At 53.3% G+C, this 24140-nt stretch overlaps 2 protein-coding genes across 7 annotated transcripts; both read left to right on the top strand.

Moving 5' to 3' along the window:
• The first annotated feature begins 5358 nt into the window (after positions 1-5358).
• On the top strand, positions 5359-17995 carry LOC135269046 (uncharacterized). 3 transcript variants are annotated; one of them, XM_064362628.1, is made up of 5 exons: positions 5359-5415; positions 5664-5699; positions 6920-7063; positions 7307-7462; positions 17500-17995. In XM_064362628.1, exons 2-5 carry the CDS (start codon positions 5694-5696, stop codon positions 17611-17613), a joined length of 420 nt encoding a protein of 139 aa, XP_064218698.1. In that variant the 5' UTR covers positions 5359-5415; positions 5664-5693; the 3' UTR covers positions 17614-17995. The 3 variants fall into 3 exon arrangements, with proteins under 3 accessions (XP_064218698.1, XP_064218697.1, XP_064218696.1); XM_064362627.1 differs by having other exon boundaries at positions 5397-5699; XM_064362626.1 differs by lacking the exons at positions 5359-5415; positions 5664-5699 and having other exon boundaries at positions 5706-7063.
• A 77-nt stretch (positions 17996-18072) lies between these two features.
• On the top strand, positions 18073-24140 carry ALDOA (aldolase, fructose-bisphosphate A). 4 transcript variants are annotated; one of them, XM_012464554.2, is made up of 9 exons: positions 18073-18290; positions 21027-21159; positions 21247-21458; positions 22366-22420; positions 22538-22698; positions 23032-23115; positions 23216-23390; positions 23550-23749; positions 23839-24140. In XM_012464554.2, the coding sequence occupies exons 2-9, from the start codon at positions 21048-21050 to the stop codon at positions 23932-23934; spliced, it is 1095 nt and encodes a 364-aa protein (XP_012319977.1). In that variant the 5' UTR covers positions 18073-18290; positions 21027-21047; the 3' UTR covers positions 23935-24140. The 4 variants fall into 4 exon arrangements, with proteins under 4 accessions (XP_012319977.1, XP_012319978.1, XP_012319976.1 ...); XM_012464555.2 differs by lacking the exon at positions 18073-18290 and adding an exon at positions 18411-18572; XM_012464553.2 differs by lacking the exon at positions 18073-18290 and adding an exon at positions 19552-19720.

Below are 24140 nucleotides of genomic sequence, written 5' to 3'. Positions count from 1 at the left end.
CTGGGTGACAGAGTGAGACTCCGTCTCAAGAAAAAAAAAAAGAAAAGAAAAAGAAGTGGGGCCTTGGCAAAGTGGGATGCATACATCATCCCTTCTCTCGGCTTGCCTGGCAACACGCAGGCCTGGGGCACTGCCCATGTGCCTGCATAATGTATGAGCCCATGGGAGGAACAGAACACCAGCGGCAGTGGGTCTGGGCACTGCGGGCCACAGACATGTCCAGGGGCCTTGCCAAGGCTGACGTCTCTCTGTTGGTAGAATATGTGTTCCCGGAGGCCTTTTCTGGGGCTGAGGTGGGAACTGGCCTCATCTTGGTCCTCAGGATTCCATCAGACAAGAAGACAGCCCAGGGCTGGGCACAGTCGTTCACGCTTGTAATCCCAGTGCTTCAGGAGGCTGAGGCAGGAGGATTGCTTGAGCCCAGGAGTTCAAGAACAGCCTGAGCAACACAGTGAGGCTCCGTCTCTACAAAAAATTTAAAAATTAGCTGGGTGTCGTAGCATGCACCTGTAGTCTCAGCTACTCGGGAGGCTGAGGTGGGAGGATCCCTTGAGCCAGGAGGTCGAGGCTGTTGTGGTGAGCCATGATTGTGCCATTGCACTCCAGCTTGGGCTACTGAATGAGACCATATCCCTCCCCCCAAAAAAAGACAGCCTAAGAAGGCAATCTTCTTTAGAATCAATAATGGCGACATTAGAGACAGCTAGACTTCTGTTTTCTGGGCTTGAAATGCCCTCTGAGAGGCCAGGGGTGGCCAAGAGGGTGGCTGAGACCACCTCAGCATGGTTGACACTGGGAGGGAAGATTTGGGATCCAGGGACACAGCCCCTGGTGATTTCCATGGCTGCCTCATGGTGTAGGAAACCCCAGGGCAGCCGCTGTGGTGAGGTATGTTGGGGTGGAGAACACGGACAAGAATAGTATATGGTAGCACTGTTTTTACGGGAAAATGCCAGGATGCAGCGATTGTGTAGGAAATCAGAGGCCGCCATGGGGTGGGGTGCCTGTGTGAGTATGAGTGTGAGAGAGAGTGTGTGTGTGTGTGTGAACTAAAAAGGTTAGGAATGAAATGGGGAGGTCTGAGTGCCTTGAAAGCCAAGGGAACTAGGACATGTGGATAACAATGCTTCATTCGTGGTTAGTGTTTGGTTTCAATTGATTCATAGAATCAGTGAGTATTGGCTGAGCGCAATGGCTCTTGCCTGTAATACCAGCAACTTGGGAGGCCGAGGTGGGAGGATTAATTGAGGCAGGAGTTGGAGACTACCCTGGCATAGCGAGAGCCCACGTTGAAGATTTTTTTTTTTTTGAGACAGAGTCTTGCACTGTTGCCCAGGCTGGAGTGCGGTGGCATGATCTTGGCTCACTGCAACCTCCGCCTCCTAGTTTCAAGCCATTCTCCTGCTTCAGCCTCTCAAGTAGCTGGGATTACAGGTGCCCACCACCACACCTGGCTAATTTTCTGTATTTTTAGTAGAGACAGGGTTTCACCATGTTGGCCAGGGTGGTCTTGAACTACACCTGGCCCCATGTCTACTTTTTTAAAAGAAAGCAAGGCCAGGCGCGGTGGCTCACGCCTGTAATCCCAGCACTTTGGGAGGCCGAGGCAGGTGGATCAAGAGGTCAAGAAATCAAGACCATCCTGATCAACATGGTGAAACCCCGTCTCTACTGAAAATACAAAAAATTAGCTGGGCATGGTGGCACATGCCTGTAATCCCAGCTACTCGAGAGGCTGAGGCAGGAAAATTGCCTGAACCCAGGAAGCGGAGGTTGCGGTGAGCCGAGATCGCGCCATTGCACTCCAGCCTGGGTAACAAGAGCGAAACTCCGTCTCCAAAAAAAAAAAAAAAAAAAAGAAAGAAAGAAAGAAATAGGCTGTGCACGGTGGCTCACACCTGTAATCACAGCACTTTGGTAGGCCAAGCCAGGCGGATCACAAGATCAGAGGTTCAAGACCAGCCTGACCAACATGGTGAAACCCTGTCTCTACTAAAAATACAAAAATTAGCTGGGCATGGTAGCGTGCGCCTGTAATCCCAGCTACTTGGGAGGCTGAGGCTGGAGAATTGCTTGAATCCAGGAGACGAAGGTTGCAATGAGCCAAGATCATGCCATTGTACTCCAGCCTGGGGACAGAGTGAGACTCCATCTCAAAGCAATAAATAAATAAATAAATAAATAGAAACAGTGAGTAGTGAAACTCCGTCTCAAAACAATCAATCAATCAATAGAATCAGTGAGTATTTACCAAGGCTCCCAGGGCTAGGCCAAATACTAGAGCTCAAGATACAGAGGTGAATCAGACCAGGCCCCAGACACTTGCAGTCTAATTGTGGAGCCGGACACGGATGTGAGGAATTCAAGTATCTTGTGACAAGTGCCAAAATAGCAGTATCTGTGTGATGCTGTGGGAATTCACAGCCCAAAGCAGCCACCTCTGCCTGAGGTTGGCAGGGAGATCTCACAGAGGCAAACTGAGCACATGCTTGAGGGATGAGGAAGAGGTTTGAGGGGAAGACGGAGGGTGCTCCAGGCAGAGGGATCAGCATCTGCAAAGCTATGGAAATGTGAGACCTCATGCACTGGTTCAGGAAGCTTCAGCAGATCCTATTGAAAGAACCATTGGGAAGGCAGGTATGGTGACTCATGCCTGTAATCTCAGCTACCTGGGAGGCTGAGGCTGAAGGACTGCTTGAGCCCAGGAGTTCAAGACCAGCCTGAGCAACATAGCAAGACCCCGTCTTTTAAAAATCAGAAAAAAGCCAGGGCACAGTGGCTCACGCCTGTAATCACAGCACTTTGGGAGGCAGAGGTGGGCGGATCACCTGAGGTCAGGAGTGGAGACCAGCCTGGCTAACATGGTGAAACCAGACTCTACTAAAAATACAAAAAAATTAGCTGGGCGTGGTGGCACATCTGTGTAATCCCAGCTACTCAGGAGGCTGAGGCAGGAGAATCACTTGAATGAAACTCCTTCTGAAAAAAAAAATCAGAAAAGAACCAAGGGGATACAAAATTTAATTTGTTTTTTTTTTTTTTTTGAGACAGAATCTCACTCTGTCCTCCAGGCTGGAGTGCAGTAGTGCGATCTCAGCTCACTGCAACCTCCGCCTCCTGAGTTCAAGCGATTCTCTGCCTCAGCCTCCCGAGTAGCTGGTATTACACAGATGTGCCACCACGCCGGATAATTTTTCTTTTTAGTATAGATGGGGTTTCACTATGTTAGCCAGGATGATCTCAATCTCCTGACCTCATGATCCCCCCGCCTGGGCCTCCCAAAGTGCTGGGATTACAGGCATGAGCCACCGCGCCCCACCACAAAATTTAATTTGTCTATATGTATTTAATATCTGGTCTCCCTCCTCTGGTAAAATGTCAGCAATGTGAGGGCAGGAAGTTTGCCTTATTCTCTACTAGATACTACATACAGCAGTGCCTGTTACCTGCTGAATATGCTGTGAATGAATAAAAGGAAGGGAGGCAGGGCTCAGAGTAGATGGTGTTGACAGTCTGCTAAAGCAGTTGGGCTTTCCCGTGGAGTAAGTGGGAAGACTTTCGAAGTTTTAAAGTGGAAAAGAAGCAAGATCTGATGTAGGTGGTAGGAAATCACTTTGACAGTGATGTGAAGGCTGTGAAAATGGAGTAAAAATGGAGCAGTGGGGTCAGGTTGAAAAAATATTGATAATTCCACACAATTAACAAGTAGCTTTGGCGGGGCACGGTGGCTCATGCCTGTAATCCTAGCACTTTGGGAGGCTGAGGATAGAGGTTTGTTTTAGGTTAGGAGACCAAGAATGGCCTGAGCAACATAGAGAGACATCACCTCTACAAAAAATTAAAAAAAAAATTAGCTGGGCACCATAGCATGCATCTCTAGTCCTAGCTACCTGAGAGGCTGAGGAAGGAGGATCACTTGAGGCCAGGAGTTTGAGACCAGCATAGGCAAAATAGCAAGACACCATTACTACTTTTTTTATTTTTATTTTTTATTTTATTTATTTATTTTTGAGATGGAGTCTCACTCTGTTGCCCAGGCTGGAGTGCAGTAGCACGATCTCGGTTCACTGCAATTTCTGCCCTCCAGGTTCAAGCCATTCTCCTGCCTCAGCCTCCCAAGTAGCTGGGATTACAGGTGTCTGACATCTCACCCAACTAATTTTTGTATTTTTTACTAGGATGGGGTTTTGCCATGTTGGCCAGGCTGGTCTCAAACTCCTGACTTCAGGTGATCCGCCTGCCTCGGCCTCCCAAAGTGCAAGGATTACAGGCATGAGTCACCACCTATTTTTTTTTTTTTTTAAGTAGTTTTGAAGGCCAGGCATGGTGGCTCATGCCTGTAATCCCAGCACTTTGGGAGGCCAAGGCTGGCGGACTACCTGATGTTGGGAGTTCGAAACCAACCTGTCCAACATGGTGAAACCCTGTCTCTACTAAAAATACAAAAATTAGCCAGGTGTGGTGGCCTGTGACTGTAATCTCAGCTACTCAGGAGGGTGAGGCGGGTGAATCGCTTGAACCCAAGAGACAGAGGTTGCAGTGAGCCGAGATCGCGCCACTGCACCCCTGCCTGGGCGACAGAGCGAGACTCCATCTCAAAAATAAATAAATAAACAAATAAAAATAAAATATAGGCAGCTCGCAGTGGCTCACACCTGTAATCCCAGCACTTTGGGAGGCCAAGCCGGGCGGATCGCCAGAGGTCGGGAGTTCGAGACCAGCCTGACCAGCATGGAGAAAGCCCAGCTGTACTAAAAATACGAAATTAGCCGGGCATGGTGGCACGTGCCTGTAATCCTAGCTACTCGGGAGTCTGAGGCAGGAGAATCGCTTGAACCTGGGAAGCGCATGTTGCGGTGAGCCGAGATCCCACCTTTGCACTGCAGCCTGGGCAACAAGAGCGAAACTCTTTCTTAAAAAAATAAAATAATAAAATAAAAAAAGTAGCTCTGATTTTTACAATATCCCTGAAGGGCAGGCGTTTCTCCCTTTTGCAGAGGAGGGAAGGGACACTGCGACGCGCAGTGGCTTGGCAGAGACACATCCAAGCAGTGAGTGTAGCCTCGGGGTTCAATCCTCTGCGGCGCCCCAGAACCCAGTGCCTCCTCTAACGTCCAGCATCTGATGAGGATCCGACCCGGGCTGGCGACGGCGGGATTCGTTCTTCCCCTTCGGTCCCCGCGAGAAGGCCCTTAGGGCCGCGGCGGCGCAGACCCGGTGGCCACGGAAGCTCAGGCGGGAACCGCGAGGCGTGTGGAGGGAGTATGGGCCTCGGCGGCCGCCGTAAAAAACACCACTCTGGTCTCCATGGCGACAGCGGGATGCCGCGAACGGCTTCTGGGTGGAGCCGGCGCCTCGGCCGATTGGACCCAGCTCGGCGCGGAATCCGTGATTGCCCGCGGCCCGAGGGTGCAGGTGGTGGGGACCGACCGACAGGGGAAGCCCGAGGTGTGGGGACCGAGGAGGAGAGTGGCTTCGGCGCGCTGGTGCCTGCGAGGAAAGCGCCGCCTCTGATCCCCGGCTCCCCAGTCCCCTTCCCAAATCCCACCTTCCGGCCCAGCGATGGCCTCAGTTTCCCCAAACAGGAAAGGGGAAGAGGGTGGGCACCCCGGTCTAACGGCCCCTTTCAGCCTCTGAGACCCAGAACCTTCCCTTCTCTGCAGCTCCCGGACTGACTGGCCCTGCCCTGCTCCATGGACGTAAGTCCGGGCCCCTTCCCCTCTCTGGGTCCCCTCAGCGCCCCGTCTTTACCCCAACTGGGCCTACCTTCCATCACGGACTGGGGAGGGGGCTTCTACCCAACACAGTCTGCACCCTGCCAGCTCAGGACAAGAGCTGTGAGGAAGAGTGCCAGGAATGGACTTCCCACGGGAGGGCACATTTCTGGTATTCTTGGCCAAGATAAGGAGTTCACCAAGTAATCCAGGAGAAAAGGCATTTCCGGCAGAGGAAACAGCCTTGGGGTGAGAGGGAGGCTGCAGCATTCGGGGAACCGCTAGGGCTATCGTGTGGTTGGAAGAGGGGAGGGAGAGAGATAGGCAGGGCTAAATTTGGAATTTTGTCACTGACATAAATTTTAAGTGCCAGGTGTGGTGGCTGTCGCCTGTAATCCCAGCTTCTGAGGAGGCTGAGGTGGGAGGATCGTTTAAGCCCAGGGACTCCAGGCTGCATCGAACCATGATCATGCAGCTGCACTCCAACCTGGGCGACTGAGACACTGCCTCTAAAAAAAATTGGCCAAGTGTAGTGGCTCATGCCGAGAATCCCAGCACTTTGAGGGGCCAAGGCGGGCGGATCACCTGAGGTCTGGAGTTCAAGAGCAGCCTGGCCAACATGGCGAAAGCCCCTCTCTACTGAAAATATAAAAATTAGCTGGGCATAGTGGCACGAGTCTGTAATCCCAGCTACTCTGGAGGCTGAAGCAGGAGAACCTAGGAGGCGGAGGTTGCAGTGAGCCAAGATTGCCCCACTGTACTCCAGCCTGGGCCACAGAGCAAGACTCCGTCTCAAAAATAATAATAATAAAATAAATAAATGCATATATAAAAGAAGAAGTTTTAAGTGAGTCACTGGGAGCCATTGATGGATTGTAAGGGAGGGAGGGATACACAAGGACACCTGGGGTGGAAAGGGGCAGAATTGGATGAGAGGGGCCAGTAATGTGGGCTGAGGGATGGTCAGGGAGTGGCAGGGGACTCAGAGACAAGAGATCTCTTTGCAGAGGCATTCTGGAAGGAACTGGGGATGACAGGGAATAAGGCAGGCTTGGGGTACAAGATAGTGAGTCAGGGTGTAGTCCTATTGATGCTCTCCCCACCATCTGGTGGCCCTTCCTCTCCCAACCACCTCCGTGTCCCTCATGGTATTCCTGCAGCCCCTCTCCACTTCCTTGTCACCCCTTCCTCCTGTGCTCGTCCAGGCCTCCTCTAGCCCGTGGAATCCAACCCCGGCTCCCGTCAGCAGCCCTCCCCTGCTGCTCCCCATCCCTGCCATCGTCTTCATCGCTGTGGGCATCTATTTGTTGCTGCTGGGTCTAGTGCTGCTGACTAGGCACTGCCTGCTGGTGAGGGGTCTGGTTGTGGATAAAGGGTGGGCTCTGGGGAAGAGGAATCCTGGTAACCTGTCCCTTCATCTGCAGGCTCTTACCCTGAGACACTTGCCATTAAGTCCTCGCATTTATCCCTTTTGTGGTACTAGGGGTCCCTCCTCTCCCATCCCCAGCCAAACCTTCTCCTGCCCCCTCGGGAAAGCTGCCTTGGCTGTCACTACCTGCTGCCTGGCCCATATCCTGAACCCTGTGATCTAGGCCCAGGGCTGCTGTGTGGACGGTAGCTCCCCCTGCAGGAAGCAAGGTGCCTCCGGGCCCCCAGACTGCTGCTGGACCTGTGCCGAAGTCTGCGACTTTCCTCTGCCTAGCCCGGCCCAGTTCCTGGATGCCTGCTGCCCCCAGCCCACCGGAGCTGTGAGTTCCATTCCTACCCACTGCCCCGCTGAGTCTGATCTAGGTATTATTTGTACATTCATGTTTTTGCTCAACAATATTGCTGAGCACCTCTAGGCCAGGCACTATTCCGGGGTATGAATCACATGGAGCCGGGTAAAATCAATCTATCAGACAATGTCTGGTGATGAAAGCTCCTTGAAGAAAAGAAAATAGCATGCCAGCCGGAGAAAGGTGATGTGTGGAACATGTAGAACACATAACCAGCACTTCTAAAAATGGGAGCTGAATGCAAAACAGCTCACACAGCTCCTTCCTGTTCACCAAATGAACGATATTCCAGGTATAGGGCCTTTTTACTGACATTTTTCCCAGCAACACTGAGAACCGAGTTGTTGTTTTTGTCCTTACTTTCCTCCCTCCAGAGCTGGTTTTTTTTGTTTGTTTTTGTTTTTAAGATGGGGTTTCAGCCTGGCGCAGTGGCTCATGCCTATAATCCCAGCACTTTGGGAGGCCGAGGCGGGTGGATAACGAGGTCAAGAGATCGAGACCATCCTGGTCAACAAGGTGAAACCCCGTCTCTACTAAAAATACAAAAATTAGCTGGGCATGGTGGTGAGCGCCTGTAATCCCAGCTACTCAGGAGGCTGAGGCAGGAGAACTGCCTGAACCCAGGAGGTGGAGGTTGCGGTGAGCCGAGATCGCGCCATTGCACTCCAGCCTGGGTAACAAGAGCAAAACTCCGTCTCAAAAAAAAAAAAAAAAAAAAAAAATGGGGTTTCATCTTTTTGGTCAGGTTGGTCTCGAACTCCTGACCTCAGGTGATCCACCCACCTTGGCCTCCCCAAAGTGCTGGGATTACAGACGTGAGCCACTGTGTCCAGCCGAGTTTTTTGTTTTTTGTTGTTATTGTTGTTTTGAAACAAGATCTCACTCTCACCCAAGCTGGAGTGCAGTGGTGAGATCTGGGCTCATCGCAACCTCTGCCTCCCAGGCTCAAGCAATTCTCCTGCCTCAGCCTCCTGAGTAGGCGTGCACCACTACTGCCCAGCTAATTTTTGTATTTTTAGTAGACATGAGGTTTCACCATGTTTGCCAGGCTGGTCTTGAATTCCTGACCTCAAATGATCCACCCGCCTTGGCCTCCCAAAGTGCTGGGATTACAGGCGTGAGTCACCATGCCCGGCCATGGATTTTTGTTTGTTTTTAGAGACAGAGTCTTGGTCTGTCACCCAGGCTAGAGTGCAGTGGCACAATCATAGCTCACTGCAGCCTCGAACTCCTGGAGAGCTGGTTTTTTTTTTTTTTTTCTGAGACAGAGTTTTGCTCTTGTTACCCAGGCTGGAATACAATGGTATGAGCTCGGCTCACTGCAACCTCCACCTCCCCGATTCAAGCAAGTCTCCTGCTTCAGCCTCCTGAGTAGCTGGGATTACAGGTGCATGCCACTACACCCAGCTAATTTTTGTATTTTTAGTAGACGTGGGGTTTCACCATATTGGTCAGGCTGGTCTCGAACTCCTGACCTCATGATCTGCCCACCTTGGCCTCCCAAAGTGCTGGGATTACAGGTGTGAGCAACCCTGCCTGGCCTAAGGGTCTCTCTTTTTTTTTTTTTTTTTTTTGAGATGGAGTCTCACTTTTGCCCAGGCTGGAATGCAATGGTGCGATCTCAGCTCACTGCAACCTCCGCCTCCCAGGTTCAAGCAATTCTCCTGCCTCAGCTTCCCAAGTAGCTGGGATTACAGGTGCCCACCACCACATCTGGCTAATTTTTATATTTTTAGTAGAGACAGGGGTTTCACCATGTTGGCCATGGCTGGTCTTGAACTCCTGACCTCAGGTGATCCGCCCATCTGGGCCTCCCAAAGTGCTGAGATTACAGGCATGAGCCACTGCACCCGGCAAGAGCTGGGTATCTTTTAAAACCTATATGTTTTTTCTGATTACAAAAAGTATTATTGCCGGGCGCGGTGGCTCACGCCTATAATCCCAGCACTTTGGGAGGCCGAGGTGGGTGGATCACAAGGTCAAGAGATCGAGACCATCCTGGTCAACATGGTGAAACCCCATCTCTACTAAAAATACAAAAAATTAGCTGGGCATGGTGGCGCGTGCCTGTAATCCCAGCTACTCAGGAGGCTGAGGCAGGAGAATTGCCTGAACCCAGGAGGCGGAGGTTGCGGTGAGCCGAGATCGCGCTATTGCACTCCAGCCTGGGTAACAAGAGCGAAACTCCATTTCAAAAAAAAAAAAAAAAAAAAAAGTATTATTTACAAAGTATACATATAGAAATACATGAAAATTACCAATCACTGTACAAACCAGCTCTCTAACCCAAAGTTGCTGTTTTTTTTTTTTGAGACAGAGTTTCACTCTTGTTACCCAGGCTGGAGTGCAATGGCGCAATCTCGGCTCACTGCAACCTCCACCTCCTGGGTTCAGGCAATTCTCCTGCCTCAGCCTCCTGACTAGCTGGGATTACAGGCGTGTGCCACCATGCCCAGCTAATTTTTTGTATTTTTTTAGCAGAGACGGGGTTTCACCATGTTGACCAGGATGGTCTCGATCTCTTGACCTCGTGATCCACCCTGCTCGGCCTCCCAAAGTGCTGGGATTATAGGCGTGAGCCACCGCGCCCGGCCAAAGTTGCTGTTTTATATGTATCTCTCATATACTAATATACAGTACTATCACTGCTGTATTTTACTATTATTTGGCAAAAATGGGGTTGTATCCCATAGGTTATTTCATCATACATGCTACTGTCCTCCCATCCCCCGCCTTTTTTGAGACAGGATCTTGCTCTGTCACCCAGGCTGGAGTGCAGTAGTACAATCATAGCTCACTGCAGCCTCTACCTTTTGGACTAAAGCAATCCTCCCACCTCAGCCTCCCAAGTATCTGAGACTACAGGTGTATGCCACCACACCCAGCTAATTTTTATATCTTTCGAAGAGACAGGGTTTTATGATGTTGCCCAGGCTGGTGTTGAACCCTTGGGCTCAAGTGATTCCCCCATCCTCAGCCTCCCAAAGTCCTGGGATTACAAGCATAAGCCACTGTGCCCAGCCTCTATTTGCCTTTTTTTTTTTGAGACAGAGTCTCCCTCTGTTGCCCAGCTGGAGTGCTGTGGCACGATTTCTGCTCACTGCAACCTCTGCTTCCTGGGTTCAAGTGATTCTCTGCCTCAGCCTCCCGAGTAGCTGGGATTAACAGACACCTGCCACCACGCCTGGCTAATTTTTGTATTTTCAGTAGAGACGGGGTTTCACCATCTTGGCCAGGCTGGTCTTGAACTCCTGACCTTGTAATTCACCCGCCTCAGTCTCCCAAAAGTGCTGGGATTACAGGCATGAGCCACCGTGCCCAGCCTCTACTTGCCCTTTTTAACTTGACATCACACTTGGCCACCTATCCATGCCTGTGCGTGGAGACACATAAGTGTTACTGTCCTCCAGCAGCAGGAAGTTTATGGCTTCTCCAGTGTTACACAGGACAGCCCTGCATTGCAAATAGCTCCACAGTGTCAGCTGAAGTAGAATCCTCAGGGGAGAAGCCTGGCTTGCAGAAAACAGGCCTTTTTGCATTTGTGGGTTTAAAGATGTTAAATGTAATCGACCGCCTTCCTGGGGAATGATTATTTTGGGCTCAGAGATTCACCAAAGCGCCTGCCCTTGGAGTGGTGACCTTCCTTCCCTAGGATGGAAGGGGAGAATAAAAGAGCAAATTCATAACTTGGGCTCACGGTGATTGGTGCTAATCCCTGGCATGTTCTGAGTTTTGAAGTAAACTGTGGGGCAAGGAGCGCTTTTTCAGATAATCAGCTTCTGGTTTCCCAGGGGCAGCCAGGAGAGGGGTCCCAGGGCTGGGGCTGAGGGGCAGAAGGGAAAAAGGGGGAGACCTTGGGTTATATAACCTCCCGTGTTATAGGAGGTGCTCTGTTACAAAATGAATTCTGGCCTGCTGTCCAAAGGATGCCGCCCCGTACCCTCTCTGTCTACTTGAAGTGAATACCCAGAGACTCATCTCCTTATTGGGAGGGAGGATGGGTGAGGTGCACTGTAAGGATGGACTGGGCCCTCCTACCTTCCCCACAGAGGGCTGCAGGAACTTTCAAACCTGGAGCTGTCAGGGCCTGATCCTCTCTGGTTTCTGCTGGAACTAGGAAGGGATTTAGCATGGTGGAGGGCGGGGCAGGTTCTTTCTGTCCTTGAGGTGTCTTTCCACAAAGTACGTTAAAGTCCCTCCTTCTGGCCGGCCTGGTGGCTCACGCCTGTAATCCGAGCACTTTGGAGGCCAAGGTGGGCGGATCACCTGAGGTCGGGAGTTCAAGAGCAGCCTGACCGACATGGTGAAACCCCGTCTTTGAAAAAAAAAAAAAAAAAAGTCCCTCCTTCTTCAGTTTCCTTGTAAGCCAGGAAGGTTAGAAATCTCTTTTTTCTTTTCCCTTCTTTTTTTTTTTTTTTTTTGAGATGGAGTCTTGCTTTGTCACCCAGGCTGGAGTGAGTGCAGCGGCCCGATCTCAGCTCATTGCAACCTCCGCCTCCTGGGTTCAAGCGATTCTCCTGGCTCAGCCTCCCGAGCAACTGGTATTACAGGCACACGCCACCACGCCTGGCTAATTTTTTGTATTTTTAGTAGAGACCGGGTTTCAATGTGTTAGCCAGGATAGTCTCCATCTCCTGACCTCTTGATCCGCCCACCTCAGCCTCCCGAAGTGCTGGGATTATAGGCGTGAGCCACCGCGCCTGTCCAAGGTTACAAATCTCTTGTGCCATTTTGCAGCTGTAGACACTGAGGCTTACAGAGGCTGGAGCGACTTGGAGGTTAGATGGCTGGACCAGCCGGATCACAAACCCAGGTTTCTTACTGAGGGAGAAACCTGCCTGCTCTGCTTCTTTCACGGGCATGTTGCTAGGATCTCTTTCATTCATTCACTGACTCATTCACTCACTCACCAAAGATTTATGAAGTTACTGTAGTCACTATCTAGGGCTCTAGGGGCTCAGCAGAAACAAGATAAATAAGGTCCCCAGCCTTGCAGGGCTTCCGTTCTGGTGATTGAAAGAGAGAAGGAAGTAACTAGGCCATTACAACAGAGGGTGAGAAATGACGTGCTATGGAGCAGTGGTTGCTCAGCTCTGCGTGCAGTCAGAAGCAGGTATGAGACTTGAAAGCCAGACATCCAGGCCCCACACTCAGGTCTGGGACAGGGCTATAGTTTGTGAATCTTTCACAAGTTCTCACATGATTCTCATGCACACCAGGGTAAGAAGCACTGCTAGGGGAAGAAGCTATGATGACAAGAATAGCTCTCTTTCCTTTTTTTTTTTTCAAACTGGGTCTCCCTCCGTCGCCCAGGCTGGAGTGCAGTGGTGCGATCTTGGCTCATGCAACCTCCACCTCCCGGGTTCAAGTGATTCTCCTGACTCAGCCTCCCTAGTAGCTGGGACTACAGGCGACCGCCACCATGCCCAGCTAATTTTTGTAATTTTAATAGAGTCAGGGTTTCACCGTGTTGGCCAGGCTGGTCTTGAACTCCTGACCTCAGGTGATCTGCCTGCCTTGGCCTCCCAAAGTGCTGGGATTAAAGGTATGAGCCACAGAGCCCAGCCAAGAACAGCTCTCTTTCGTCCAGCACTCACTATATATCAGGCATCATGCTTAGTTCTTTCCACCGATTCCCCACAATGAGCTTATGAAGTAGGTGTTATATTTGTTCACTTTATTTTATTTTATTCTTTTGAGATGGAGTCTCACTCTGTTGCCCAGGCTGGAGTGCAGTAAAACAATCTTGGCTCACTGCAATCTCCACCTCCCGGGTTTAAGCAAGTATCCCACCTCAGCCTCCCAAGTAGCTGGAAGCACAGGCATGCGCCACCATGCCCAGCTATTTTTTTAATTTTTATTTTTAGTAGAGATGGGATTTCACCATGTTGGCCAGGCTGGTCTTGAACTCCTGACCTCATGTGATCCGCCCGCCTTGGCCTCCCAAAGTGCCGGGATTATAGGTGTGAGCCACCACACCCAGCCTTAGGTGTTATATTTGTTTCAGAAATGAGGAAACTGAGGAAAACATGAATTAGCCAAGCTGAGATTCAAACCCAGGCCTTACTGACTCTAGGGCCCAAGCTTTAACCAATAGAGATGATGACCAGCTGTCAGAGTCAACAGGAAAAAATTCAAGTGAAAAACTCTCCTGAAAGCCTGAGAGACACAAGGGTTAACAGTCCTGCGGAGTCCTTGTTTAATGTACTTAAACAGCAGATTCCTTCCAGAAGCCACATGGCTGCTTGTAACAGTTGAGAAATCCATTAGCCAGTGATTAATGACAAGATCTAAACCCTTCCAAGGGAGAGAGCCAAGTAATGCTTTTAATACCCTCTTTTCTGAGGTAATGGCAGCAGAGCCTCTCTCAACCACGGGTTCTGTGCACAGAACGGCGGTGTGGTCCTTCAAAAACCCACAGAGGCAATTTCATCCCCAGATTGGGAGTCCCTAGAGACACCCCAAACCACACCCTCATCAGACACAAGAAAATCACTTCTCTCTCTCCTTTCCACCATGACACTTCCAGCCTACCCCAGGGAGGGAGTTCTCTAGACAGTTGCACAACCCAATTCAGACCCCTGTCCCTGCAGGTGGCAGGTCCCCTCCCCTCACTGCAGCCTCTGGTGATACATGATCTCACCAGCCATCTGACACTGCACCCCGAAACCTCAGCTGTTGGAAAGGTCATTCCCCTATTCCTGGCTTGGCCAAGTTTCTGATTGAATTATACAACTGTGACTGTCACTGCCTCTGGCCTCAAGGAGCCAGTCTTCTGTCACACAGCCATCCTGGGTGTGTCCCACTTCAGCCTTGGCCTGACTCCAGCCATGCCTAAGGCAGCTGCAGGCCATCCTGTCCTAGGGCTGGACAGCAGTGCGCTGGATAGACCAGTTCTTCCCATCTCTAAGGACATGCTGTTCCTATTCCCCACAAGACAGTCCTTGTCTCCCCCAGGAGCTGAGAAGCCCTCTTCTTTCTTCTTTGCCTAAAGAGGACAAATGATATGCTTAGATTCGTCCATTCATTCAGCATTCATCTGTATCTCAGATGCCTGCTGAGCATGAGTCCCATGCTAGCTCAGTGGAGAACACGGGATGACCTGCCCCTCTCCTGGCCCACCCAGAGAGAGGCTGATATTCCTGGCACTGGGAGGCAGAGGGCTAGAGAGGGATCACAGGCATGACTGTCTATCCCCACCCCAGCTCCATTCCCATCACTTACCTCTCTGTGCCTCCATTTCCTTTATTTTTGAGGCAGAGTCTTGTTCTGTTGCTCAGGCTGGAGTGCAGTGGCACGATCTCGGCTCACTGCAACCTCTCCCTCTTGGGCACAAGTGATTCTCCTACCTCAGGCTCCTGAGTAGCTGGGATCACAAGTGTGTGCCACCACACCCAATTAATTTTTGTATTTTTAGTAGAGATGGAGTTTTGCCATGTTGGCCAGGCTGGTCTCGAACTCTTGACCTGAAGTGATCTGCCTGCCCTGGCCTCCTAATGTGCTGGCATGAGCCACTGTGCCCAGCCATCCATTTTCTCTTTTGTAAGAGATTACTCAGGATTCTGATAATTAAAAGAGATATAACTCTTTTGAAAACATTAAATTGGTTGGGTGCAGTGGCTTACGCCTGTAATCCCAGCATTTTGGGAGACCAAGATGGGTTTAGCCCAGGAGTTTGAGACCAGCCTGGGCAACACGGTGAAATCCTGTCTCTACAAAAAATAGAAAAAATGGCGCAGGCATGGTGGCTCACACCTGTAATCCCAGCACTTTGGGAGGCCGAGGTGGGCGGATCACCTGAGGTCAGGAATTCAACATCAACCTGGCCAAGATGGTGAAACCCATCTCTAAAAAAGTGCAAAAAATTAGTGGGGTGTGGTGGCAGGTGCCTGTGATCCCAGCTACTGGGGAGGCTGACAGGAGAATGGCTTGAATCCAGGAGCGGAGGTTGCAGTGAGCCGAGATCGCCCCATTGCACTCCAGCCTGGGCAACAGAGACTCCATCTCAAAACAAACAAACAAAAATACAAAAAATGGTCCATTGGGGTGACTCATGCCTCTAATCCCAGCACTTCGGGAGGCTGAGGTGGGTGGATCACCTGAGGTCAGGAGTTGGAGACCAACCTGGTCAACATGGTCAAACCCTACTAAAAATACAAAAATTAGCCAGGTGTGGTGGCTCATGCCTGGAGTCCTAGCTACTCGGGAGGCTGAGGCATGAGAATCTCGTTTGGTCCCAGGAGGCAGAGGTTACAGTGAGCAGAGATCACGCTACTGCACTCCAGCCTGGGTGACAAAACAAAACTCTGTCTAAAAAAATAAAAATAAAAATAAATTAATCGTGTATAGTGGTGCATGCCTATAGTCCCAGCTATTCGGGAGGCTGAGGTAAGAAGATCAATCAGGCCTGGGAGGTGGAGGCTGCAGTGAAATATGATAAGGCCACTGCACTCCAGCCTGGGCAACAGAGCAAGACTTTGTCTCAAAAAAAAAAATTTTTTTTTTTTAATTTAAAAATATGGCCGGGTGCGGTGTCTAACGCCTGTAATCCTAGTACTCTGGGAGGCCAAGGCAGACAGATCACCTGAGGTTGAGAGTTCGAGACCAGCCTGACCAACATGGAGAAACCCCTCTACTAAAAAAACAAAATTAGCCAGGTTTGGTGGCACATGCCTGTAATCCCAGCTACTCGGGAGGCTGAGGCAGGAGAATTGCTTGAACCCAGGAGTTGGAGGTTGCACTGAGCCGAGATCAAGCCATTGTACTCCAGCCTGGGCAACAAGAGCGAAATTTCGTCTCAAAAAGAAAAAAAAAATGGTGGGGCACAGTGGCTCATACCTGGGAGGCCAAAGTGGGTGGATCACCCGAGGTCTGGAGTTTGAGACCAGCCTGTCCAACATAGTGAAAACCCATCTCTAGTAAAAATACAAAAAGTAGCTGGGCATGGTGGCTCACACCTGTAGTTCCAGCTGCTTGGGAGGCTGAGGCAGAAGAATTACTTGAACCAGGAGGCACAGGCTGCAGTGAGCTGAGATTGCACCACTGGGCTCCAGCCTGGGCAACAGAGTGAGACCCTGTTTCAAAAAAAAAAAAAGTTTAAAAATATGTGAACTGGGCCGGGCGCGGTGGCTCAAGCCTGTAATCCCAGCACTTTGGGAGGCCGAGGCGGGTGGATCACGAGGTCAAGAGATCGAGACCATCCTGGTCAACATGGTGAAACCCCGTCTCTACTAAAAATACAAAAAACTAGCTGGGCATGGTGGTGCGTGCCTGTAATCCCAGCTACTCAGGAGGCTGAGGCAGGAGAATTGCCTGAACCCAGGAGGCGGAGGTTGCAGTGAGCCGAGATCGCGCCACTGCACTCCAGCCTGGGTAACAAGAGCGAAACTCCGTCTCAAAAAAAAAAAAAAAAAAAAAAAAAAAAAAAAAAAAAAAAAATATGTGAATTGCCAATTTCAAAGAAACCTAGAAAGATTTTTTAAATCATTCATGAATGTTGTCTGTGCCTTGCACAGAGTAGATGCTCGAAAATGATGAATGAGACTCTAGTTTGGTCTTATGCCAAGGAAGTCCATAAAGCCCACAAGTCATTTTTATGATGGACAGAACAACGTGTGCTTTCTCTGTCTACCGACTCAACTGCACAGGCCACGGGACTGTAGCAGAATCATGTTTTCAGCTGGACATCGGGAGGCCCAAATTCTAGCACGGGACCCAGGGCCAGTTGCTCTCTAGTCCCATGCTTTCAGTCTCCTCACCCATAAAATGGGAAGGCGAAAACCCCCGAATTATTGCTTCTAGCGCCTGAACTCAGTTGTTCAGAACAAGGATTCACTGCTGATTTTTCAACAGCACAGGCAATTGCTGTTCCTGGGAATGATGGACAGTACCCTCTGTTCTTCTGGGCAAGTGGGACTTCCCAGGCCTCTCTGTTCCCTTCTCTCCTTAGAGAGCAACAGACTTGGCCCTATCACACTTCCCTCACACCCCTCTCTCTCCTCCCTCAGGACTGGGCACCTCGCTGCCCCCGCTGCTGCCCAGTCTGTGACTGTGCCTGTACGTGCCAGCTTCCCGACTGCCAGAGCCTCAACTGTCTCTGCTTCGAGATCAAGCTCCGATGAGGACCTGGTGTCCTGCCCTCCGGGGAGCGGCCAGCCCCCAGGGCCCATGTGCCCTCCTCCTTGAGGGGCCTCAGGACACCTTTCTCCAGGCCACTGGAACCACAAATGGCCTGCCCAGCACCCAGGCCTGGGAAGTGGAAGTGGCTGTGCAGGGCCTGGCTCCCTGCAGGGCAGGACTCTTGGCCGGCTGGACGGCAGCTCCTCTGGAGGGCCAGAAGAGGGGCTAGTGCTCCAGCAGGTGCCCTGGCTCCCCTTCCCCTACCCAAATGGACGATTCTATCTTAAGGTGGGCAGGGGGGTGGCGCTGCTCACCACACAGTGTTATAGGAGGAGCCTGGGCCTTGAGTACCGGGTACTCAGGGGTGCCCCAACCACGCTCCGTCCACGGACTGTTATTTTAGGAGGTGAGTGTAGTGCCAGTATCTGCTCTCCTTTAAAAAAAAAAAAAAAACAAACAAACCCAAGGCTCCAGAGAATCACTACAGCCACCATCACTGCAGGGAGTCAGGGGAGGAGGGAGATTAGAGAAGGAGCCAGGGAGGGTGGCAGGGAGGCCACGTGATCCGAGTTCCCTCACCCCTTTCCCTCCGACAGATCCCTGGCCAGAGATTTATTTATCTTGACAACCAAGGGCCTCTGTCTGGATTTCCAAGGAAGATATTTCCTTTGAAGCACCGGTGAGTGGGCAGGGGCTCCTTCCCCGTCAATAGGGCAGACCCAAGCCTTCCTCCCCCTTCCCCCAGGCCGGGCCCCACGCTGGTGTGAATGTCAGGGGCTTCAGGTTTCCCTAAATATAGGTTCCTGCCAGAGGATCTGTGGCGGGAAAAGGGCAGAGGTCATCGGAGAAGGTCGGGGACACTGGTGCAGGGCGGGCAGGAGCCGCCTTATAACCCAGATCGGGCACCCCTGGCTCACTCGCTGCTGACCAGGCTCTGCCGGCTTCTTCAGCCTCGCCGCAGGTGGGCCCCTCGCAGGACTGGGCCGGGGTGGGGGTGGGGTTGGGCCGACAGGGTCCTAATGGGTGTGGGTGAGGAGTGGGAGACTTGGACGGTAGGAGTTGGGGGCTCAGAAAGCATAACAGCTCGGGGACGGATTTTATTCTGGAGAAGGAAGTCAGGTCCAAGGAAGACGTTTGGCAGGGACTGTGGCCCCGCGGCCCCGCATGCCCGAGGCCGAGCAGCGGCCGGTGCATAGCAGCGCAGTCTGGTTTTCGGTGGCGCAGGGTGCCCGCCTGGCTATGACCGCCCGGGTGGAGAGCGCGCGCGCATGCGCGACCCAGCCCGCTCCGTCTGCTGGGAGCCCGCACAGGGGAGGCCTAGCCTCCGCTCCGCGCCGCGCCAGCCCCGCCGCCCTCTCGCGCTTCCGCGTATTCTCTCTCCGCCCTTTCCTCCGCCTCTCTTACGCCTGGGCTAGGGACGGGGGATCGGCTCCGCGTCCTGCACGGCCCAGGCCGCGGGCGAGGCAGGCCGACGCGCGACTGCGCTGTGCGGCCCCGGTGGTGAAACGCGCCGCAGCCGCGCAGGCCGGAAGCTGCGGCTGCCCCAGGCCGCGGGCTGGGCCTGGGAGGCCAAGCCCAGCCTCCTTCGTTTTCGACTCTTCCATCCGCATCCCCAACCTTCCCGTCCCCCCCTCCTCCGGTGCTAATATTCTGGCTGAGTCACGGCGCCCAAGAGCGCGCCAGGCGGGGGAAGAGGAGCGGAGGGGAGGGCCCTGGCGACCCGCGGGATGCGGCCCGAGTCACGTCCGAGGGGGGGCGGGGGAGGAATCGTGTTCTCACCGCCCGTCCTCTCCCTAGCGCGGCCTCTGGGCTGCGCCTCTCGGAGGCGGCCCGTCGCCCACTCCCTCGCTTGCAATTGGATGCCGCCCGCTCCCCGCAAAGGAAAAAGCTCGGTGGAGGGCGGAGTGGTGCCTTTAAAAGGCCGAGCGCCGCCTTCCTCCTGCCCGCCCCTTGCGCCGCCCCCTCCGAGGCTGATTCGGCTGCGTTCCTCTCGGAACGCGCCGCAGAAAGGGTCTTGGTGACGAGTGCCGCGTTCGCCCCCTGAGTCCACTCGCCAGCCTGCCGTCCTCCGCCGCCAGATCCCGCACACTCGCCCCTCTCCTGTGCCAGGTGAGCCCCCCTCTTAACGTGCGGGGACCAGGGACCGTGGAGAAGGATCTTGAGGGCAGTGGCGGGTTGGGCGTCCGCGTGGAGCCCCCTTCTCACCCCATGCCAGCGTCTCCCCACTACCGGCCACACACAGGCTCCCCGGCCCCTCCACCCTGAGGTCACCTAACTGCGCAATGCAGCCGCTGCATGCGCTGAGTCATGGCGGGGGAGGAAGCCAGACGAGATGGAGGACCATTCCCCTCCCCTTTTCTTGCAGGGACCCCTGTGGCAAAGGATTAGGGCCCCTTAGTCTCGGCGGGGATCCTAAGAGGCAGTGAGGGGTGAGGGCCGGCCCATGTACACCCCCAGGGTTCTCACAAGCGGGAGGTTGGTTCCTGCCCTGCGGAACTGGGCGCCCCTCGCGAGGAGGGGAAACCCCTCGGTGGCGCTTGATGCCCCATTAACACTTTTCGTCTTTCCTTATTGGGCGACCTTGATTCTGAGCCCGGAACAGCTACAGCCTTGCGAAGCGACGGGAGCATTTTTCTTGAAAGGGATGGGGCGCTCGCCCCTCTGCCCCGTAGGAAGTGACCACGGCAAAGCTTACCGCTTTCCTCTCCTCGCCTCAGGCTAGGACTTGTGGGGCCCTTGCCTGGGCTTCTCTTTGCTCTCTTATCTTTCTCCTAATACCCGTTTCCTACCACCCGCCCCCTCCCTTGTGGGGAAAACCCTGACCTTGGGATGTCCTTGAAGAGTTGGAGCCCAGGCCAGCCCTGGGATCTTGGGTGGATTGGAAGGAACGCCCCAGTGGCAGTCAGAAGAGCTGGGTTAATCTCAGATCTGGCTCCGGGGTTGCTGTGTGGCTTGAAGCACAGACCTTTTCCTTATCTGGGCCCTTTCCCACGAGGGTGTTGGGCCCTCTGCTCGATTCACGACCTTTACATTCTAAAATACTCCGGTTCGGTTTTGTTTTCAGGCAAGGTGACCCCATGGCAAGGCGCAAGCCAGAAGGGTCCAGCTTCAACATGACCCACCTGTCCATGGCTATGGCCTTTTCCTTTCCCCCAGTTGCCAGTGGGCAACTCCACCCTCAGCTGGGCAACACCCAGCACCAGACAGAGTTAGGAAAGGTACAGGGGCAGGCCTAGCATAGGGAAGTCGGGCGTTTGGGAGAGTTGAGGACCAGCAGTGCCCCCAGGGCCTACTGGGTGTGGGGCAGGGGAGGTAGGGAATATTTGCCCTGACCTCCAGGCGAGGGGCCTTGCTCATTGGGAGATCATGAGAAGGCCCAGCTAACCAATCCTCTCCCTCTGTTTCTTGTACCCAGAAACTTGCTACCACCAGCACCATGCCCTACCAATATCCAGCGCTGACCCCGGAGCAGAAGAAGGAGCTGTCTGACATCGCTCATCGCATCGTGGCCCCGGGCAAGGGCATCCTGGCTGCAGATGAGTCCACTGGTGCGGGCAGGAGACAGAATGGGTGGAGGGTGCAGGGTTGGGAGTGGCAGGCTGATCCCCTAATTCCCACGTGACACGTCCTCCCAGGGAGCATTGCCAAGCGGCTGCAGTCCATTGGCACTGAGAACACCGAGGAGAACCGGCGCTTCTACCGTCAGCTGCTGCTGACAGCTGATGACCGGGTGAACCCCTGCATCGGGGGCGTCATCCTCTTCCACGAGACACTCTACCAGAAGGCGGATGATGGACGTCCCTTCCCCCAAGTTATCAAATCCAAGGGCGGTGTTGTGGGCATCAAGGTGAGGGGCAGGGCCTCAGGATGTGAGGTTTGAGCTGGAGGTGAAGGAAGGAAATCCAGGTTAGTGAGGCAGGGGATGAATGCTGGGTTGGAGGCTTAGGAACTTGCAGGGATCCTGCTTCAGGCTTAGGGCATTTACTCGGCATTTTTAGTCCTCACAATCCTTTTTTTCTTTTTTTTGAGACGGAGTTTTGCTCTTGTTGCCTAGGCTGGAGTGCAATGGGGCAATCTTGGCTCACTGCAACCTCCACCTCCCGGGTTGAAGCGATTCTCCTGCCTCAGCCTCCCGAGTAGCTGGGATCACAGGCATGCATCACCACACCCGGCTAATTTTTCACTTTTAGTAGAGACAGAGTTTTTCCATGTTGGTCAGGCTGGTCTCGGACTCCTGACTTAAGTTGATCCGCCCACCTTAGCCACCCCAAGTGCTGAGGTTACAAGCGTGAGCTGCTGCACCCGCCCCATCCTCATGATTCTAAGAGAACAGTATTATTCCTGCTTTACAGATGAAAGTCTCAGAAGCTCAGGGAAGTGAAGTGTTTTGCTCACAGAATTAGTAAGTGGCAGAGCCCCCGTCTCCTGATATCAAATTCAGTCAACATTTGTTGTCAAGTAACATCCCAGTGTATCCTGTCTCAGAGGATTGGTTACCGTAACTAAGTGAAAATATGTGTAAGCCCTGAGATGCAGTTTAAGAGATTAAGTACATTTGGGGGAAGATTGGGATTAAAGAGGAAAGGGGTACACGCCTATCCCAGCTACTTGGGAGGCTGAGGCGGGAGGATCCCTTGAAAGTGGAGGCGTCACTGAGCTGAGATCCCACCACTGTACTCCGTCCTGGGTGACAGTGGAAAGGGTGCTAGAGGTCATTTCTTGTGTCTTAATGTTGTTCCCCTGAACCCCAACAGGTAGACAAGGGCGTGGTCCCCCTGGCAGGGACAAACGGTGAGACCACCACCCAAGGTGAGAACTATTTGGCTGACTGTTCTACAAACCCAACCCAAGCAGGTTTGGGTGCAGGGAGGAGTGGAAACCACATGCCCCTCCCCACCGCGCTTTGACTCCTCCATCTTCTCCTAGGGCTGGATGGGCTGTCTGAGCGCTGTGCCCAGTACAAGAAGGATGGCGCTGACTTCGCCAAGTGGCGTTGTGTGCTGAAGATTGGGGAGCACACCCCCTCAGCCCTCGCCATCATGGAAAATGCCAACGTCCTGGCCCGTTACGCCAGCATCTGTCAGCAGGTGGGCCTGCAGGTCCCCAGTAGGCCTCCTCCCACCTTACTTGGTTCCAGTGTCACTAACTGGCCAGCCACCCACCATGGTGCCTGCCTCTCCCAAGCAAGCATCAGCCTTGGCCTATAGAGGACACTCAAGGGCTGTGTGAGGCAGAGGCCGAGGAGGGATTGTGAGTGGATCTGAGGAGGTAGAGGTGGCTGTCTCCTGTAATCTGCTGAAGGCTTTGCAGCCTGAGTCCCTAGCATCATTGAGATATGGTCTTGGCCAGTGGCTGTGCGGAGCTGTAGGTGGGACTCCAGGTTAGGAGGCCTCACAGCCACCCTGTCCCTCACTCCACAGAATGGCATTGTGCCCATCGTAGAGCCTGAAATCCTCCCTGATGGGGACCATGACTTGAAGCGCTGTCAGTATGTGACCGAGAAGGTAGGTGACTGCCTGCCTGACCAATGCAGGGTGGCTGGGCGGGGGCCCTGGGGCTAACCTGTCCTCCCCTCCACCCCTCTGTGTCCCTGCTCTGCTCCAGGTGCTGGCTGCTGTCTACAAGGCTCTGAGCGACCACCACATCTACCTGGAAGGCACCTTGCTGAAGCCCAACATGGTTACCCCAGGCCACGCCTGCACTCAGAAGTTTTCTCACGAGGAGATTGCCATGGCGACTGTCACGGCGCTGCGACGCACGGTTCCCCCCGCTGTCCCTGGTGAGGCCCACACTCTCATCTTGACATGTAGGCAGTAGATGAGCTCCACCCATGACCCTATGCCCATTTGGCAGATTTCCATGGCAGCTTCTACCAGCTCCTGCCAGCTTCCTGGGTCTCTGACCACAGCCCCTCCCACCTCTCGCCTCTGCTCCACAGGGATCACCTTCCTTTCTGGAGGCCAGAGCGAGGAGGAGGCATCCATCAACCTCAACGCCATCAACAAGTGCCCCCTGCTGAAGCCCTGGGCCCTGACCTTCTCCTACGGCCGAGCCCTTCAGGCCTCTGCCCTGAAGGCCTGGGGTGGGAAGAAGGAAAACAAGAAGGCGGCCCAGGAGGAGTACATCAAGCGGGCCCTGGTAAGGATGTGGGCAGGAGGTGGGCTGGGTGCCTGGGTGGGTGGGACTTGGAGAAGAACCCTTCTCATTCCACTCCTCTCCCCGCTTAGGCCAACAGCCTCGCCTGTCAAGGAAAGTACACCCCAAGCGGTCAGGCTGGGGCTGCTGCCAGCGAGTCCCTCTTCATCTCTAACCACGCCTACTAAGCGGAGGTGTTCCCAGGCTGCCCCCAACACTCCAGGCCCCGCTCCCTCCCACACTGTCTTGAAGAGGGGGCCTCCTACTCCGGGGCTCCAGGCTGGCTTGCCCATGCTCTTGCCTCCCTTGTGACAGTGGTGTGTGGTGTCGTCTGTGAATGCTAACTCCATCGCCCTTTCCAGCACACTGCCAATAAACAGCTATTTAAGGGGGA

The sequence above is a fragment of the Aotus nancymaae genome, unplaced genomic scaffold (genome assembly GCF_030222135.1).
Source record: "Aotus nancymaae isolate 86718 unplaced genomic scaffold, 86718_ANA_hifiasm-v0.15.2.pri h1tg000049l, whole genome shotgun sequence".
In the NCBI taxonomy this organism is placed as follows: domain Eukaryota; kingdom Metazoa; phylum Chordata; class Mammalia; order Primates; family Aotidae; genus Aotus; species Aotus nancymaae.
The sequence above is the reverse complement of the archived record's forward strand: the minus strand, read 5'-3'. Positions and strand labels throughout refer to the sequence as shown.

What these genes read in the sequence shown, in the direction of transcription:
- LOC135269046 (XM_064362626.1), top strand. Translation starts at nt 6,860, where the DNA reads ATGGTATTCCTGCAGCCCCTCTCCACTTCCTTGTCACCCCTTCCTCCT. An exon ending in TGACTAGGCACTGCCTGCTG is followed by an intron (nt 7,064 to 7,306) that starts GTGAGGGGTCTG and finishes CCTGTGATCTAG; the next exon opens with GCCCAGGGCTGCTGTGTGGA. An exon ending in GCCCCCAGCCCACCGGAGCT is followed by an intron (nt 7,463 to 17,499) that starts GTGAGTTCCATT and finishes CTCCTCCCTCAG; the next exon opens with GACTGGGCACCTCGCTGCCC.
- ALDOA (XM_012464554.2), top strand. Translation starts at nt 21,048, where the DNA reads ATGCCCTACCAATATCCAGCGCTGACCCCGGAGCAGAAGAAGGAGCTG. An exon ending in GGCTGCAGATGAGTCCACTG is followed by an intron (nt 21,160 to 21,246) that starts GTGCGGGCAGGA and finishes ACGTCCTCCCAG; the next exon opens with GGAGCATTGCCAAGCGGCTG. An exon ending in ACGCCAGCATCTGTCAGCAG is followed by an intron (nt 22,699 to 23,031) that starts GTGGGCCTGCAG and finishes CTCACTCCACAG; the next exon opens with AATGGCATTGTGCCCATCGT.